The sequence below is a fragment of the Delphinus delphis genome, chromosome 7 (assembly GCF_949987515.2).
Source record: "Delphinus delphis chromosome 7, mDelDel1.2, whole genome shotgun sequence".
NCBI lineage: Eukaryota > Metazoa > Chordata > Mammalia > Artiodactyla > Delphinidae > Delphinus > Delphinus delphis.
Genome location: NC_082689.1, coordinates 26,777,034 through 26,795,782, shown reverse-complemented (window position 1 = coordinate 26,795,782; position 18,749 = coordinate 26,777,034). Strand labels below are relative to the sequence as shown.

Sequence of the window (18,749 nt, the reverse complement as noted above, 5' to 3'; positions counted from 1 at the left end):
TATATGCTGTTGTTGCCATGGAATTTTTTTAACCCTACTAGACATATTTTCTACTGTTTGTTCACATATAACCATATAGTTATTACCATATTATTTGTTCTTCATCCCTTCTTGCATCTCTCAAAAGGATCATCACTTTCCACTGCCTGAAACACTCCCTTTATGGTTATCATTAATTAGAGTCTACTGGTGACCCACTCTCAGTTTTGCTTTGTCTGAAAACAATTGTGTTTCAAGGCCAGACTTGAAAGATGTTTTCTCTGAGTATAGAATTTCTAGATAGACAGTTATTTTCTTTCAACACGATGAAGATATCATTTCACTGTACTCTGGCTCCTATTATTACTCTTGAGAAGTCAGCTGTCAGCTGAACTCTGGCTTCAATTAAGGTAATGTCTTCCTCCTTTCCTGCCCCGACTGTTGCTTTTAGATATTCCATTTGTTTCTGTTTTTGCTTTCCCCCCCCACACTTCCTCTCTATTTCTAGGGGTATACTTCTTTTTATTTGTCCTGCTCAGGAATCTGTGTTTGACTTCCTGAATGTGATGTCTTTCGTCAGATCAGGTAACTTTTCATCCAATACCTCCTCAACTATTGCTTCTGCTCCAGTCTCTATCTCATCTTCCAGGCCGCTAATTAAGTCTCATATTAGACCTGCTCAATATAGTCTCCATATTTTGTTTTTATTGGCTACACCTGGTGGCATGTGGGATCTTAGTTCCCCAACCAGGAATTGAACCCATGCCCCCTGCAGTGGAAGCATGGAGTCTTAACCACGGGACCACGAGGGAAGTCCATGTTCTCCACATTTTTAAATGACTCTTGTATTTTCCATTGTTTTGTCTCTCTTCCTACATTCTGTAACTTTTCTTCTAATCTATCTTTTACATTATGAATTCTGTCTCCAATTGTGTCCACAGTGCTGCCAAACTCACTTGGTTTTTAATTTCAGCATTTTTCAGAAGTTTTGGACCTTTTTCAAATGTGCTAGTCACTTTTATAGATTCTTCCCTGCAGGTATTTTTAAGCCTCTTTTATTTCTAAAATCAGAATAAGCACTGTTTTTTAAATAATCAGCATTTGATAATTGGAATATCTGAAAACTTTATGATCTGCTTTTGCTGTTATTTTCTCCTTATTCTTACTGTCTTTGCCCTGTGTCCTCATGTTTGATTATATTTGACTGTGTGCTGATCACTGCTCTTGAAAAATTATTCATGAGGATTTCCTGGGCCTAAGAAAGAAGGTGCCTTCCTCTAGAGAGAATCTGCATTTGCCTCTGCCATCATCCATTCTAGAACCATTGTAGTGTCATCCATTCTAGAACCATTTTAAACTAGGCATTCCTTGGATGACTCATTGATACAAATTTGGACTGAAAATCCATGTCAAAGTCCCCATCATGGTCACACTATCTCAAAGTAGGTTTGCTTTTTTAATTTTATCTTCTGCTGTGCTCAGCACCAAGGCAACTCTCCCCATGGTGCCCCAGGAATGGGAAAAGGGAAACAGTTTTTTTTTTAATTGAAGTATAGTTGATTTACAAGGTTGTGTCAGTTGCTGGTGTACAGCAAAGGATATGAAAAAGAATATGAATATATATTCTTTTCCATATTCTTTTCTATTATGGTTTATTATAGGATATTGAATATAGTTCCCTGGGCTATACAGTAGGATCTTGTTGTTTATCTATTTTATATATAGTAGTTTGTACATACTAATCCCCAATTCCTAATTTAGCTCTTTCCCACCCCTTTCCCCTTTGGTAACCATAAGTTTGTTTTCTGTGTTTGTGAGTCTCTTTCTGTTTTGTAAATAAGTTCATTTGTATCATATTTTAGATCCCACATAAAAGTGATGATATATGGTATTTGTCTTTCTGTCTGACTTACTTCACTTAGTATAATAATCTCTAGGTCCATCCATGTTGCCATAAATAGCATTATTTCATTCTTTAATGGCTGAGTAGCATTCCACTGTATGTATATGTATATATATATACACATACAACATCCTCTTTATCCGTTCGTCTATTTTAACATCTCTATTGGAGTATAATTGCTTTACAATGGTGTGTTAGTTTCTGCTTTATAACAAAGTGAATCACTTATACATATACATATGTCCCCATATCTCTTCCCTTTTGTGTCTCCCTCCCTCCCACCCTCCCTATCCCACCCCTCTAGGTGGTCACAAAGCACCGAGCTGATCTCCCTGTGCTATGTGGCTGCTTCCCACTAGTTATCTATTTTCATTTGCTAGTGTATATATGTCCATGCAACTCTCTCACTTTGTCCCAGCTTACTCTTCCCCCTCCCCATATCCTCAAGTCCATTCTCTAGTAGGTCTGTGTCTTTATTCCCATCTTGCCCCTAGGTTCTTCATGACCATTTTTTTTTTTTTTAGATTCCATATATATGTGTTAGCAGATGGTATTTGTTTTTGTCTTTCTGACACTCTTCACTCTGTATGACAGACTCTAGGTCCATCCACCTCACCACAAATAACTCAATTCCATTTCTTTTTATGGCTGAGTAATATTCCATTGTACACACATGCCACAACTTCTTTATCCATTCATCTGTTGGTGGACACTTAGGTTGCTTCCATGTCCTGGTTATTGTAAACATATGCATTCATCTACTGATGGGCATTTAAGTTGCTTCCATGTTTTGGCTTGTATTTGTATTACATGTATTGTAAATAGTGCTGCTATGAATGCTGGGGTGCATGAATCTTTTCAGATTAGAGTTTTTCTCTGGATATATGCCCAGGAGTGGGATTGCTGGATTATATGGCAACTCTTTTTTTAGTTTTTTAAGGAAACTCCATACTGTTTTCCATAGTGGCTGCACCAATTTATATTCCCACCAACAGTGTAGGAGGGTTCAGGAAAGGGAATCAGTTTTCTTTCTTATTTACATCTACTGTGAAGGTGTAGCTCCTGGAGGAAGGTGATCTCAGCTAAATATAGGCAGGATTTCATTTTATCGCTCTACTATAGGCAAAGCCATGGGCTTTGATTTATCATCTTCTAACCCCATAAGCTATTAAAACTTCACTTGATTTTCCTGGATTTGATTTTTCTCTTTCCCCAGAAAGCTATCAAAACGTCAACTTAATTTTGACGGAATTTGGCCTCAGACAAAGTAGATTGCTGTGCTTTGTTTACTTTTCTGGGTTCTTGCTTTTTTTAAGATTTTGGCTTAGAAATATCATTAACGACATTCAATAATTTCTCATTTTCTAAGTAAACAATTACAAAAACTCTTATTCAATTCCCCAATTCCCCTTCTGGGTACATATCCAAAAAATAAAAAGCTGGAACTCAAACAAATATTTGTATACCCATGTTCATAGAAGCATTATTCACACTAGCCAAAAGGTGGAGGAAGCAACCCAAATGTTCATACAAGGATCAATGGATAAACAAAATTGGTCCCAATAAAATAGCAACTCAGGGCCTGGGTGCTGTGGGGGAATCTGTTCTTGGGGATTGGATGCCTCTGCCTAGCTGAGTCTAGTGCTAACTTTCCCCCTCCCTCCCTAACAGGTTCTGAGTAGTGCCTGAGACCTGCTCCACAGGGCTTAGGCATGGGACTGGGGATGCAGAAGTGGTCTGCCCTTTTCTGTTTTCACTGAACAGCTTGTTCTAAGGGAGAAGGAAGTGGGAGAGATCTAGATTGGGTGAGGGGGATGGGGGGGTCAGGGAGGCAAGTGTGTTGTGTTACTATGTCAATAAACTGATTTAAAGTTTAAAAAAAAGGTCTATACATAAAACAGAATTTTATTCCTTTAAAAAGGGAATGTTGATACAAGCTACAATATGGATGAACCTTGACAACTTTATGTTAAGTGAAATAAGGCAGTCACAAGAGGATAAATACTGTATGATTTCACTTATATGAGGTACCTAGAGTAGTCGAATTCGTAGAGATATAAAGTAGAATGGTGGTTGCTAAGAACTGGGAAGAAGGAAGAATGTGGAGTTATTATGTAATGGATATAAAGTTTCAATTCAGGAAGATGAAAAAAGTTCTGGAGATGGAGGATGGCAACTACTGACAAAAATGTGAATTACCCAATGCCACTAAACTCAAAAATGGTTAAAATGGTAAATTTTATGGTATGTACATTTTACCTGAATTTTAAAAATTCTCAAATGATGAATTTTCTTACCTTCACATTTACTTAAATACATACAATGAATACTATTTATATGCTTAATAGGATATCTTCAGAAAGTGCTTTGTGGTTAAGTATCAAGCTTGAATAACATTAGACTAAGCCCTTACTCCTGAAAAGCTTTAAGTTTGAAAGATGTTTCGTTCATATAAAACTATATGTAAAGAAAAAAAATAACAATAATATTGGAAAAAACAGAAAGATACAAGAAATAAAACTAGGCCTCATTTGCCATTTTACTCCCAGAGTCAAAAGGTTCATAAATAAATAAATTTCACACTGCTTCAATACAGATATCCCTAAATCAAAACTTTTTCATATATTACTATAATGTGAAATTATATATCCTATTAATTTTCAAAATCTATGGTAACATTCTTAAATATGAGTAATGTAGAATAATCTGTTAAATTTATAGAATTTCACTACTATGCATTTATTTTATTAAAAATTCAATTAATAATACTTTAATAGTTTTACAAATATCATGTACTTTTCACAATATAGTTAAGATACTAAAAAACAAAACCAAAAAAAAACCCCTTAGAAATCACATACCATCCTTCTTCAGGGGCAGGCTTCTCTGCTACTGAATAAGGAAGGGAATAGAGGAAAACACAGGGAAAGGGCTGTGTTTTACTTGTCAATGTCTATCCAAACCTTTACCAAACTCCTTCAGCCCCTTTCCTACTTTTAATTTAGCTATAGTCACTTTATAAACAACTGCATCTATATCCATTTTAATCTCTTTCACTCCACTTTCAAGGAACAAGTAGATTTCTCCTGTCATAAGGTCCCACCATAATTTTGTGGTATGTATCTCTACATTTCCCATCTCTAGCTCTTTCCCTTCTCTTTATTTTAATAAAGATGCTTACGTTTCTTCCATCTTAAAAACAAAAAACACCTTCCTTGACGTTGTACATACATTTTATTACAGCCTTTACAGTGAGCAGCCTTAAAAATATAATCTTGACTCCTCTCTATTTCATCTCCCATTCCCTTAACCCACTCTCATCTCTCTGTCATGCAACTACACATTCTTGCTAAGGTCTCAATTTATAACTGACAAAACCAAGAGATATATTTTAGTACCTCTCTTTGACATTGGACACAACAACCACATACCTTCAAAATTTTCTACTTTTCCTTCAGTGTTATTACTCTCTTATCTGTAATATATTCCAGTTTCTAGGTTCCTGGTTAAATATATTTGTATATTATGGTATATATTATCATAAATAGAATTTTTTACAAAAATTTTAATGAGACCTGGAATATCCCCCAAATCTTTTGTTACACATAACAGTTTGCTTATTACCTGGTACCAAGACTTATTAAACTTAAAGATCAATTATACATTTAAAAAACTCTTAACATTCTACATTTTCTCACCCTTCCGAGTTGATGAAAGGTAGCTGTATTACATTTTCTAGCAAATGTTAGAAAATAAATATAATCTTTCCTTCAAGGGAAATATTATATTTTGATAGCAAATGTGAAAATAAGTGCTTTTTGAAAAAAATTCATGTTATGTACAAAGGATTTGGAAAAAATCTTGACTGTTGTCAAAAATAAATACATTAGTGAAATGAATAAAATTAATTAAACACATATGTCAGCACACTTCAAAAAACTGGAGGATGAATTTTTATCTGCTCTTAAATCTATCAAAGAATTTTAGTAGGTTTTAAAACTGCTATAAACTTCCAAATTAGTTTGTACGAACGACTACTTAACATCAGGAAAGATGGCAGTTACTAGCTGATTTCAACAAGAACCTTTGATTATTAGTAGATAGGACTGAAAAAGTATCATGATTTAGTAAATACAGCCAATGGTACATTTCTTTCATTTGGAATTATTTTTTTAATTTAATTTAATTTTTTTAATACAGTAGGTTCTTATTAGTCATCAATTTTATACACATCAGTATATACATGTCAATTCCAATCGCCCAATTCATCACACCACCAACCCCACCCTCCCACGGCTTTACCCCCTTGGTGTCCATACATTTGTTCTCTACATCTGTGTCTTAACTTCTGCCCTGAAAACCAGTTCATCTGTACCATTTCTCTAGGTTCCACATACATGTGTTAAGATACGATATTTGTTTATCTCTTTCTGACTTACTTCACTCTGTATAACAGTCTCTAGATCCATCCACGTCTCAACAAATGACCCAATTTCGTTCCTTTTTAAGGCTGAGTAATATTCCATTGTATATATCTAACACTTCTTCTTTAGCCATGTGTCTGTCTTTATCCATTCGTCTGATGGGCATTTAGGTTGCTTCCATGACCTGGCTATTGCAAATAGTGCTGCAGTGAACACTGGGGTGCACGTGTCTTTTTGAATTATAGTTTTCTCTGGGAATATGCCCAGTAGTGGGATTGCTGGATCATATGGTAATTCTATTTTTGGTTTTTTAAGGAACATCCATACTGTTCTCCATAGTGGCTGTATCAATTTACATTCCTACCAACAGTGCAAGAGGGTTCCCTTTTCTCCACACCCTCTCCAGCATTTGTTGTTTATAGATTTTCTTATGATGCCCATCCTAACTGGTGTGAGGTGATGCCTCATTGAAGTTTTGATTTGCATTGCTCTAATAATTAGCGATGTTGAGCAGCTTTTCATGGACTTCTTGTCCATCTGTATGTCTTCTTTGGAGAAATGTCTATTTAGGTCTTCTGCCCATTTTTGTATTGGGTTGCTTGTTTCCTTAATATTGAGCTGCATGAGCTGTTTATATATTTTGGAAATTAATCCTTTGTCCGTTGATTCGTTTGCAAATATTGTCTGCCATTCTGAGGGTTCTCTTTCTGTCTTGTTTATGGTTTCCTTTCCTGTGCAAAAGCTTTGAAGTTTCATTAGGTCCCATTTGCTTATCTTTTTAATTTCCATTACTCTAGGAGGTGGATCAAAGAAGATCTTGCTGTGATTTATGTCAAAGAGTGTTCCTCCTATGTTTTCCTCTAAGAGTTGTATAGTGTTTGGTCTTACATTTAGGTCTCGAATCCATTTTGAGTTTATTTTTGTGTATGGTGTTAGGGAGAGTTCCAATTTCATTCTTTTACATGTAGCTGTCCAGTTTTCCCAGCACCACTTATTGAAGAGACTGTCTTTTCCCCATTATATATCCTTGCCTCCTTTGTCACAGATTAGTTGACCATAGGTGCATGGGTTTATTCTGGGCTTTCTATCTTGTTCCATTGATCTGTGTTTCTGTTTTTGTGTCAGTACCATACTGTCTTGATTACTGTAGCTTTGTAGTATCGTCTGAAGTCAGGGAGTCTGATTCCTACAGCTCCATATTTTTCCCTAAAGGCTGCTTTGGCTATTCGGGGTCTTTTGTGTCTCCATACAAATTTTAAGATTTTTTGTTCTAGTTCTGTAAAAAATGTCATTGGTAATTTGATAGGGATTGCATTGAATCTGTAGATTGCTTTGGGTAGTAGAGTCATTTTCACAATATTCATTCTTCCAATCAAAGAACATGGTATATCTCTTCATCTGTTGGTATCATCTTTAATTTCTTTCATCAGTGTCTTATAGTTTTCTGCATACAGGTCTTTTGTCTCCCTAGGTAGGTTTATTCCTAGGTATTTTATTCTTTTTGTTGCAGTAGAAAATGGGAGTGTTTCCTTAATTTACCTTTAAGATTTTTCTTCATTAGTGTAAAGGAATGCAAGAGATTTCTGTGCATTAATTTTGTACCCTGCAACTTTACCAAATTCGTTGATTAGCTCTAGTAGTTTTCTGGTGGCATTTTTAGGATTCTCTATGTATAGTATCATGTCATCTGCAAACAGTGACAGTTTTACTTCTTCTTTTCCAATTTGGATTCCTTCTTTTTCTTTTTCTTCTCTGATTGCCGTGGCTAGGACTTCCAAAACTATGCTGAATAATAGTGGTGAGAGTGGACATTCTTGTTTGTTCCTGATCTTAGAGGAAATGCTTTTAGTTTTTCACCATTGAGAATGATGTTTGCTGTGGGTTTGTCATATATGGCCTTTATTATGTTGAGGTTCTATGCCCACTTTCTAGAGAGTTTTGATCATAAATGGGTGTTGAATTTTGTCAAAAGCTTTTCCTGCATCTATTGAGATGATCATATGCTTTTTATTCTTCAATTTGTTAATATGATGTATCACATTGATTGATTTGGGTATATTGAAGAATCCTTGCATTCCTGGGATAAAACCCACTTGAACATGGTGTATGATCCTTTCAATGTGTTGTTGGATTCTGTTTGCTAGTATTTTGTTGAGGATTTTTGCATCTATATTCATCAGTGATATTGGTGCGTAATTTTCTTTCTTTGTTGTATCTTTGTCTGGTTTTGGTATCAGGGTGATGGTGGCCTCATAGAATGAGTTTGGGAGTTTTCCTTCCTCTACAATTTTTTGGAAGAGTTTGAGAAGGATGGGTGTTAGCTCTTCTCTAAATGTTTGACAGAATTCACCTATGAAGCCATCTGGGCCTGGACTTTTGTTTGTTGGAAGATTTTTAATCACAGTTTCAATTTCATTACTTGTGATTGGTCTGTTCATATTTTCTATTTCTTCCTGATTCAGTATTGGAAGGTTATACCTTTCTAAGAATTTGCCCATTTCTTCCAGGTTGTCCATTTTATTGGCATAGAGTTGCTTGTAGTAGTCTCTTACGATGCTTTGTATTTCTGTGGTGCCTGTTGTAACTTCTCCTTTTTCATTTCTAATTTTACTGATTTGAGTCCTCTCCCTCTTTTTCTTGATGAGTCTGGCTAATGGTTTATCAATTTTGTTTATCTTCTCAAAGAACCAGCTTTTAGTTTTGTTGATCTTTGCTATTGTTGTCTTTGTTTCTATTCCATTTATTTCTGCTCTGATCTTTGCGATTTCTTTCCTTCTGCTAACTTTGGGTTTTGTTTGTTCTTCTTTCTCTAGTTCCTTTAGGTGTAAGGTTAGATTGTTTATTTGAGATATTTCTCGTTTCTTGAGGTAGGCTTGTATAGCTACAAACTTCCCTCTTAGAACTGCTTTTGCTGCATCCCATAGGTTTTGGATCGTCGTGTTTTCATTGTCATTTGTCTCTAGGTATTTTTTGATTTCCTCTTTGATTTCTTCAGTGATCTTTTGGTTATTTAGTAACGTATTGTTTAGCCTCCACATGTTTGTGTTTTTTACGTTTTTCCCCCTGTAACTGATTTCTAATCTCATAGCATTTTGGTCAGAAAAGATGCTTGATATGATTCTAATTTTCTTAAATTTACTGAGGCTTGATTTGTGACCCAAGATGTGATCTATCGTGGAGATCACATTGTATCATTGTATCATTGTATCACATTCGTGGAGAATGTTCGGTGCGCACTTGAGAAGAAAGTGTAATCCTGCTGTTTTTGGATGGAATGTCCTATAAATATCAACTAAATCTATCTGGTCTATTGTGTCATTTAAAGCTTCTGTTTCCTTATTTATTTTCATTTTGGATGATCTGTCCATTGGTGTAAGTGAGGTGTTAAAGTCCCCCACTATTATTGTGTTACCTTCGATTTCCTCTTTTAGAGCTGTTAGTATTTGCCTTATTTATCAACGTGCTTCTATGTTGGGTGCATATATATTTATAATTGTTATATCGTCTTCTTGGATTGATCCTTTCATCATTATGTAGTGTCCTTCCTTGTCTCTTGTAATATTCTTTATTTTAAAGTCTATTTTATCAGATATGAGTATTGCTACTCCAGGTTTCTTTTGATTTCCACTTGCATGGAATATCTTTTTCCATCCCCTCACTTTCAGTCTGTATGTGTCTGCATGTCTGAAGTGGATATCCTGTAGACAGCATGTATATGGGTCTTGTTTTTGTATCCATTCAGCAAGCCTGTGTCTTTTGGTTGGAGCATTTAACCCATTCACGTTTAAGGTAATTATATGTATGTTCCTATACCATTTTCTTAATGTTTTGGGTTTGTTTTTGTAGGTCCTTTTCTTCTCTTGTGTTTTGCACTTAGAGAAGTTCTTTTAGCATTCGTTGTAGAACGGGTTTGGTGGTTTGGTGGTGCTGAATTCTCTTAGCTTTCTCTTGTCTGTAAAGCTTTTGATTTCTCCATCGAATCTGAATGAGATCCTTGCCGGGTAGAGTAATCTTGGTTCTAGCTTCTTCTCTTTCATCACTTTAAGTATATCATGCAACTCCCTACTGTGTTGTAAAGTTTCTGCTGAGAAATCAGCTGTTAACCTTATGGGAGTTCCCTTGTATGGTATTTCTCGTTTTTCCCTTGCTGCTTTCAATAATTTTTCTTTGTCTTTGATTTTTGCCAATTTGATTACTATGTGTCTCTGCGTGTTTCTCCTTGGGTTTATCCTGTATGGGACTCGCTGCACTTCCTGTACTTGGGTGGGTATTTCCTTTCCCATGTTAGGGAAGTTTTCAACTATAATCTCTTCAAATATTTTCTTGGGTCCTTCCTCTCTCTCCTCCTTCTGGGACCCCTGTAATGTGAATGTTGTTGCGTTTAATGTTGTCCCAGAGTTCTCTTAGGCTGTCTTCATTTCTTTTCATTCCTTTTTCTTTATTCTGTTCCACAGCAGTGAATTCCACCATTCTGTCTTCCAGGTCACTTATCCGTTCTTCTGCCTCAGTTATTCTGCTACTGATTCCTTCTAGCATAGTTTTCATTTCAGTTATTGTATTGTTCATCTCTGTTTGTTTGTTCTTTAATTCTTCTAGGTGTTTGCTAAACATTTCTTGCATCTTCTCGATCTTTGCCTCCATTGGTTTTCCAAGGTCCTATATCATCTTCACTATCATTATTCTGAATTCTTTTCCTGGAAGGTTGTTTATCTCCACTTCATTTAGTTGTTTTTCTGGGGTTTTATCTTGTTCCTTCATCTGGTACATAGCCCTCTGCCTTTTCATCTTGTCTATCTTTCTGTGAATGTGGTTTTTGATCCACAGGCTGCAGGATTGTAGTTCTTCTTGCTTCTGCTGTCTGCCCTCTGGTGGATGAGGCTATCTAAGAGGCTTGTGTAGGTTTCCTGATGGGAGGGACTGGTGGTGGCTAAAGCTGGCTGTTGCTCTGGTGGGCAGAGCACAGTAAAACTTTAATCCGCTTGAGTGCTGATGGGTGGGGCTGGGTTTCCTCCCTGTTGGTTGTTTGGCCGTAGGCAACCCAACACTGGAGCCTACCTGGGCTCTTTGGTGGGGTAATGGCAGACTCTGGGAGGGCTCACGCCAAGGAGTACTTCCCAGATCTTCTGCTGCCAGTGTCATCGTCCCCACAGTGAGCCACAGCCACCCCCCACCTCTGCAGGAGACCCTTCAACACTAGCAGGTAGGTCTGGTTCAGTCTCCCCTGGGGTCACTGCTCCTTCCTCTGGGTCCTGATGCGCACACTACTTTTTGTGTGCCCTCCAAGAGTGGGATCTCTGTTTCCCCCAGTCCTGTTGAAGTCCTGCAATCAAATCCCACTCGGCTTCGAAGTCTGATTCTCTAGGAATTCCTCCTCCCGTTGCTGGAACCCCTGGTTGGGAAGCCTGACGTGGGGTTCAGAACCTTCACTCCAGTTGGTGCACTTTTGTGGTATAAGTGTTCTCCAGTCTGTGAGTCACCTACCCACCAGTTATGGGATTTGATTTTACTGTGATTGTTCCCCTCGTACCATCTCATTGTGGCTTCTCCTTTGTGTTTGGATGTGGGGTATCTTTTTTGGTGAGTGCCAGTGTCTTCCTGTCAATGACTGTCCAGCAGCTAGTTGTGATTCTGGTGTTCTCACAAGAGGGAGTGAGAGCATGTCCTTCTACTCCACCATCTTGGTTCTGGTCTCTCATTTGGATTTATATATCTTTATGAGGTATGTTTTTCAACTATGACAGTTATTTAAACCAAATATTCAAACAACTGCACACATTTCTATTATTATTATATGTTAGTTTAAACAATGACATGGTTCATCTACTAGACTGTAAGCTATTTAAAAGTGGAGATTTTGTCTTCATCATTGTATTCCTAGGACTTTGACTATATGGCATACAGCAAACAGTTATGCAATAAATACTTTGTGAATAAATGACCAAAAATATAGGTAAGTACATTAAAATGAAAATTAGTACACACACACACACACTCACACACACACACACTCACACACACACACACATGTATATGTATAATAGTGTAATGCCTAGTTAGGTAAATAAAATATTACCTAAAATTGACTTAGCCCTAAATCACAATCTGATGGTGTTTAATGGCTCAACTTGTAATTATGACTTTCTTAATGAGGAAATGTTCTCATAAATGAAGATATTATAGTTATCCTGTATAACATATGAGAATCTTTCCTTTCAAAGTGAATCATCAGTGTTATAAGGAATGAATATAAAGTTAACAAAAATAAAGCAAAACCAGTAGAATAATTGTTTCCATAATAGAACAATGTAAACGTGACCCAGTACAAACAAAACTGTAAAAGTATTAAAAATTAGACTTTCGAAATAATAAATTAGAAATAAAAATAACAGCATTTTTATTTTAAGACTTAGTTTATATCCACTAGTCTCATTAAGAAGCTGATAGCTACTCACATAATTTTTACCATGGTATGAATCTTCCTTTCTTGTTTTATTTTTTAATTTAATAATAAATCATATAATTATTAATATAAATATTTCTGATACTAAATTACACTTAGTCCTTTTATGGTACTTAAAGCAAAGAAGCCCTCACTGCCATTTTATTTGAAAAAAAAATTAGATGCACACACAACGTAATATTCTAGTAGCTTTTTAAATTCTAACTGCATCTTTAAAAGGAAAGATTCAAAGAGAAATGTAAGCAAAATAAAGAAAACAAATGTTGTTCCCAAAAGAGGATTCATAATATCTATATTTTTTGCTAACATGATATAATAAATTGCTAAGGATTATAGGAATTATTATATTAATTACATTTAGTAAAAAATTTACCTTATAAAAGCTGAGATACAAAATGACTCATTTTAGGGGAACTTCCCTAGCGGTCCAGTGAGTGAGACTCCCTGCTCCTAATGTAGGGGGTGCGGGTTCGATCCCTGGTCAGGGAACTAAGATTCCACATGCTGTGCAGCGCGGCCAAAATAAAAACAAAACAAAACAAAAAATACCCACCAAAATGACTCATTTACAACATGAGTAAAACTTAAGCTGAATTTTATGGATGATATCTACCAATCAATCTTCCATGCCCAAACTATATGTAGGGTCTTTCACTCTTAAAATGTATTGCAAGGGCAGTATGGAGCTGAAGACTATAAAATGTATAAAATGGAAGGTATATTAAATATGGCAGTATTTCTGTAGCAAATGGTATCACTGTTTTTCATTTTTAGAAACATTATAAAAATTTAGAAACTTCCTGGAAAGCTTTATCCCTCATTCTCAGGTTTATAGTTCCCTTAGTTATAAAAGGTTGATGTTATCTAAAAATGTACCCATGATTTATTGATTGTACTCTAATAATGCTTAAGAAGAAAAAAGAAGCTATAATACTTAAAAGATCAAAACAAAATAAAAACAAAATAAGCAAAGCCAAATTTAGAAGCAAAACTATCCCACTGACACCTACCTCCTGGAAATGCCATTAGCCAGACATTTACGGCTACAGGATTTAGAGGAGAGGGGTGATGACATTGGGGACAAGTTGAGAGGGGCAATCAAACTGCTGATGATCTCAGTCAACTGTGCGCTCTGCAAGAAAACAGTAAATCTTTTACTACTGCTAAGCAAGGAATATGGCTAAATCTCAGACCTTTAGTGCCTATTAAAGTTTAACTTCTCATAAAACAAGTAAATGTTTATGTTTTAGTAAATATTTTACTCTACAAAGACAATTTACACCATTACTGATTTTTCCATTATTATAAATAAATCTACATTTTAAAGTACCCTTTTTTTCATATCATTTTTTGCTTCAGTTCTTTTGTCTACTCATCCTATCCTCTATAACATTTAAGCTCAGCTGATAGAATCTACATAAATATTTTCTTTGATGCAGCCAAATTAATAATAACAAACTCATAGCTATAATTTATTAAGTGCTCACTATGTGCCAGGTACTATACTAAGCACTAAACATAGAATATTTCTAATCTTTACAACCAACTTGCAAAGTAGATAATATTAGAACTACTGATACTACTACTATTAAAATCAATTACAGATGAGGAAGCTGAAGCAAAGACAGATTAAGCAGCTTGATCATGGATTATAAAATTGGTAAGAAATGGAGCTAGGATTCAAACTTAGGCTTGAATCCTATACCATACTGCTTCTCAGTATTTTTCCTAATTTGAATATACCAGTTTTTTCAGGTACCCCAAATTTTCATTGACCCTTATCCCAAACTTATATGTAAGATATTTGTAATATACAAGAAATATTATATTATTCTCAAAACAGTCACATACAACAATTATAATAAGCATAAACCACATCAATGGAAAAGAGTACACTTCTACAAAAGGATAACAACATTTTTCATTACACATGTAATCCATCGTAGTTCATTGTAGAAAAAAGGGAAAGTATGAAGAGGTTTCAAAAATGAAAAGAAAATAACCTGTAATCATATTTCACAGAGAAAACCATTGCTAATATCTTGGTATATATCCATACCCCAAGAAGAAACTTTTTATTTTGAATATATGTGAGCATGAGTGTATGCACACATGCACACACACATCCTTTTAAGTAAATTATGCTGCATCAATTTTCTAAAATCTGGTTTTCTTACTTAGTATAGTGTGACTATATTTTAAAAATATATAGACATATTTCACTGTTTTATTAACTGAAGGATATTCTATTCTAAAATACGAGGGCATATGGAATAATTATTTTGCAACTCTATTTGTATGAAACAAATAACATGCTATTAGAAATGAGACTAGAGAATATGATAGAGCTAAATATAATATTTGAACTCTTCAAAAAGTCTTCCATGAAGAAGACCCTGAAATGTTTTCACCACTTATTTTCTTGAAAAATAATACATATCTAATGACTTTATTTTTTAAATTATTATACATTTTTAGATTAAAGTTAGTTTTCAAAATCACCAATACACTCTTTATCCATCTATCAAGTATTCATTAATTTGGTCATACAAAGAAATTTATAGAGTACACTCTTCTCATTGTTCCACCTCCAAAAATATCTAAAAATCTTCTTAGCCGTTGGAGGTCGCTAATCAGTATGTGTGAATAATTGGTCCAGAGTGACAGCGTCACAACCAACCTCCAGCTTTACCCTAACAACCACCCCACTCCTGCCCAAGAAAACCTCATATACTTGAGTCCATATTTGGGATAGAAAATTCACGATAAAAATGAATATAGAAGTAAAATTAGGAGAGGCATAATTTGAACTCTGAAAAAAAAATCAACTTTAAAAGTCAAAACATTTACTAGCTATTTACAATGAGGTTTCTAATGTAAATATACCTGTGTGAAATTTATTTTAAATTATCTGAAGTTCTAAAATAATGTCACATTTCAATTTATGAACAAAATATATTATCTAATAATGGAAGTATGCATTAATATTATGAATCAATGTTATTTTTTAAAACACATATCAGTCTACAACCCAATAGTGCCTTTATATCTTAACTGCCAACTCTTTAGTTGTTTTTGAGGAACATAAATAAGTTTGGTAAGCAAAACATTCCTCTAACAGTAAATTTAATCAAGTCAAAGGATTACCTGATCTATACTCAAGTTCCACTACGGCAGGCAAACAGTTATATACCAATAGATTATATTTTAAAAAAATATGTGTAATATCAGGCTTGCCACCCCTTCTTCCATTTACTCACCCCTAGACTGTCTTCTTTAATGAGTATTTGAAAACAACTTAATTTTTAATTGGCCTATAAAAACATTATTAGCATGTGTTTCAAGAGCACATTACCTGTTCACAGGTAATTTATAAATGACCTCTACAAGTGATTGGTGCTGCCCTTTTCTGCATCCTTTTCCTCTCCATGTCTAGAGCCATTAGTATTCTCACAACTCCTGGTTCCTTTCCCTCCCAAAGCCTCTGACACTCCTGTCAGCAATGGGACTTAAAATGAACATGATACCCAAGGCCACCTTCATAGGTGAGCAACCTGTGCAGTAACATGGGGCTGCACTCAGAAGGATCCCATGTTTGGTTAATGTTCTGCTGTCACTGGCTTAAAACTTAAAACTTTTTAACAAAGGGCTGTATAATTTCATTTTGCCCTGGGCCCGGCAAACTAGCCAGTTCTGATGTGAACTCAGGTCCAACCAAACAAACTGGTGCTACCAAGGAGAAAGAAAAAATACAAGAGGGACTTCCCTGGCGGTCCAGTGGTAAAGAATCTGCCTTACAATGCAGGGGAAGCGGGTTCGATCCCTGGTGGGGGAACTAAGATCCCACATGTTGGGGGGTAACTAAGCCCGCGTGCTACAACTACTGAGCTCGCATACCTCAACGAGAGAGCCCACCTGCCACAAGCTACAGAGCCCATGCACTCTGGAGCCCACGGGCCACAACTACAGAGCCCATGCACCCTGGAGCCCATGCCCTGCAACTACAGAAAAAAAAAAAACCTGCATGCCACAACTAGAGAGAAGCCCGAGCACCGCAAGGAAGAGACTGCATGCCACATCCAAAGATCCTGCGTGCCTCAACGAAGACCCTGCAAGCCGCAGCTAAGACCCGACACAGCCAAAAAAATAAATTAAATACATAAATAAAATAAATAAATATTAAACAAAAAGAAGGAAAAAAATACAAGAAAACTCTTTCCAAAGGATAAGTAGTGACCTACAGGTAAAAAGAGTCAAAGGTCTACTGATCAAGTGCTCACGTTATTCGTGTGAAATAACTAGGATCAAACTGAAAAGGTACTGATCCTAAGGGATGAGGGGAGGGAAAAAAAGAGGGAAGAGGAATATAATCAGTATTGATTTAAAACACCACTTATATGGTAAAGTGCATTACAGTTTAACACCAGATAATTACAAAATAACTTTCTGAATTATAAAATATTCATAATAGTATTTTGACAATGCATTGGAAATTGGAAAATTAACAAAAACTCTAGGCAATTGCAAACTTAACAAATATGGGGTGGGAGAAGTTACTCCACATTCTGACTTACCAGGATTAAGACAGTAGTAATCTGGTACTATATTATTTCACAATGTATGTCAGAAAAAAAAAACAACTACAACAACAACAACAGAAAAATTAAATGTGGGCAGGGATGAGAATACATATTACCCACTGGAATAATGTAATCATGCAGCTGTGGTCCCAACTGAGTATATTCTGGCAGATTCAATCCGGTTGCAAGTTAACAAACTCTTAGAAAGCCAGGTTTGTTTAAGAGCCACCAAAGTCTACATTAAAATAAATGGCTAATATTTTTTCTATTTCCTTAGTTTTTTGATTAGTCTGCTTACCAAATAAAATATTTGATTTATATTACATTCAGTATTTTAAATGTATCTACGTTTTTGCACATTTACTATTTTGTAGATATTAGTATCAACAATCAGCTTTCAAAAAAGTCTTAGTGCTATTTTTTTATTAAGTTCACATTGGGTTAATAAATTTACTGTGATTTGCAGTGATGTGTTTTCCTATTCAAGTACAAGTTATGACTCAATTATTCTTATTTTATGTAATGCAGTTGATATTTATTTTTTTATAAAATACCTTCATATTTCTTGTCTATTTCTATACATTTGATATTTTGGCTATTATATATGTAACCTCTTCTTCATTTAAGTTTTATAAATAACATGAAATAAATTTTAAATATTAATCTTGCAAAAAATGTTTTGATTTCAAAGGATAAATATAGGACAGAATAATTAAACTTCTGGAGTCATCCGTAAGAGGATTTAAATACCAGGAAAAGCTTTGGAGTCAAAGTAATTTATTAGGAGTTTATTAGACTCTCTATTTCCATGATCATTTTTTAATGAAAGAATGTATATTCTAATGTTATCTTTCACTAAAACTTTCTATCAATAAATTAATCAAACACCCCATTCAGATCTATTAAGTGGTACCACTGTTCTTTCCCCATGAGAAAAGTCCAATGATAAGCTATTTTGTTAGAAAACAAGATTTTCCAACCTTAGTATAAATGAGTTATCACCCTATAGCTATGTACCAACACTTTACATATTATATTTATTTATTTAATTTATTTTAATATTTTAAAAATTTATTTATTATTTGGTTGTGTAGGGTCTTAGCTGCAGCTGGCGGGCTCCTTAGTTGTGGCACGTGGGCTCCCCAGTTGTGGCATGCATGTGGGATCTAGTTCCCTGACCAGGGATCAAACCCAGGCCCCCAACATTGGCAGCATGGAGTCTCAACCACTGCGTCACTGGGGAAGTCCCACATATTATATTTAAATAACTTTAATTATATCAATATTATAATAGAGACTATATATACTAAATATTTTAATTGTATTTAATGTCAAACGGCCAACTTTAATAACCAATATCTTAAGCAGAGACACACGTTTATTTGAAGAGTTTATAAAATCAA

The 18,749-nt window shown here is 35.2% G+C and overlaps 1 protein-coding gene across 6 annotated transcripts in view; it reads right to left on the bottom strand.

Moving 5' to 3' along the window:
• KANSL1L (KAT8 regulatory NSL complex subunit 1 like) overlaps positions 1-18,749 on the bottom strand; it is a 145,850-nt gene that overhangs the window by 64,486 nt on the left and 62,615 nt on the right. For all 6 annotated transcript variants that reach the window (XM_060016171.1, XM_060016173.1, XM_060016175.1 and 3 more), the window contains one exon: positions 13,777-13,898. In XM_060016171.1, coding sequence (XP_059872154.1) covers positions 13,777-13,898 — 122 coding nt within the window. The remainder of the gene's footprint in view (positions 1-13,776; positions 13,899-18,749) is intronic.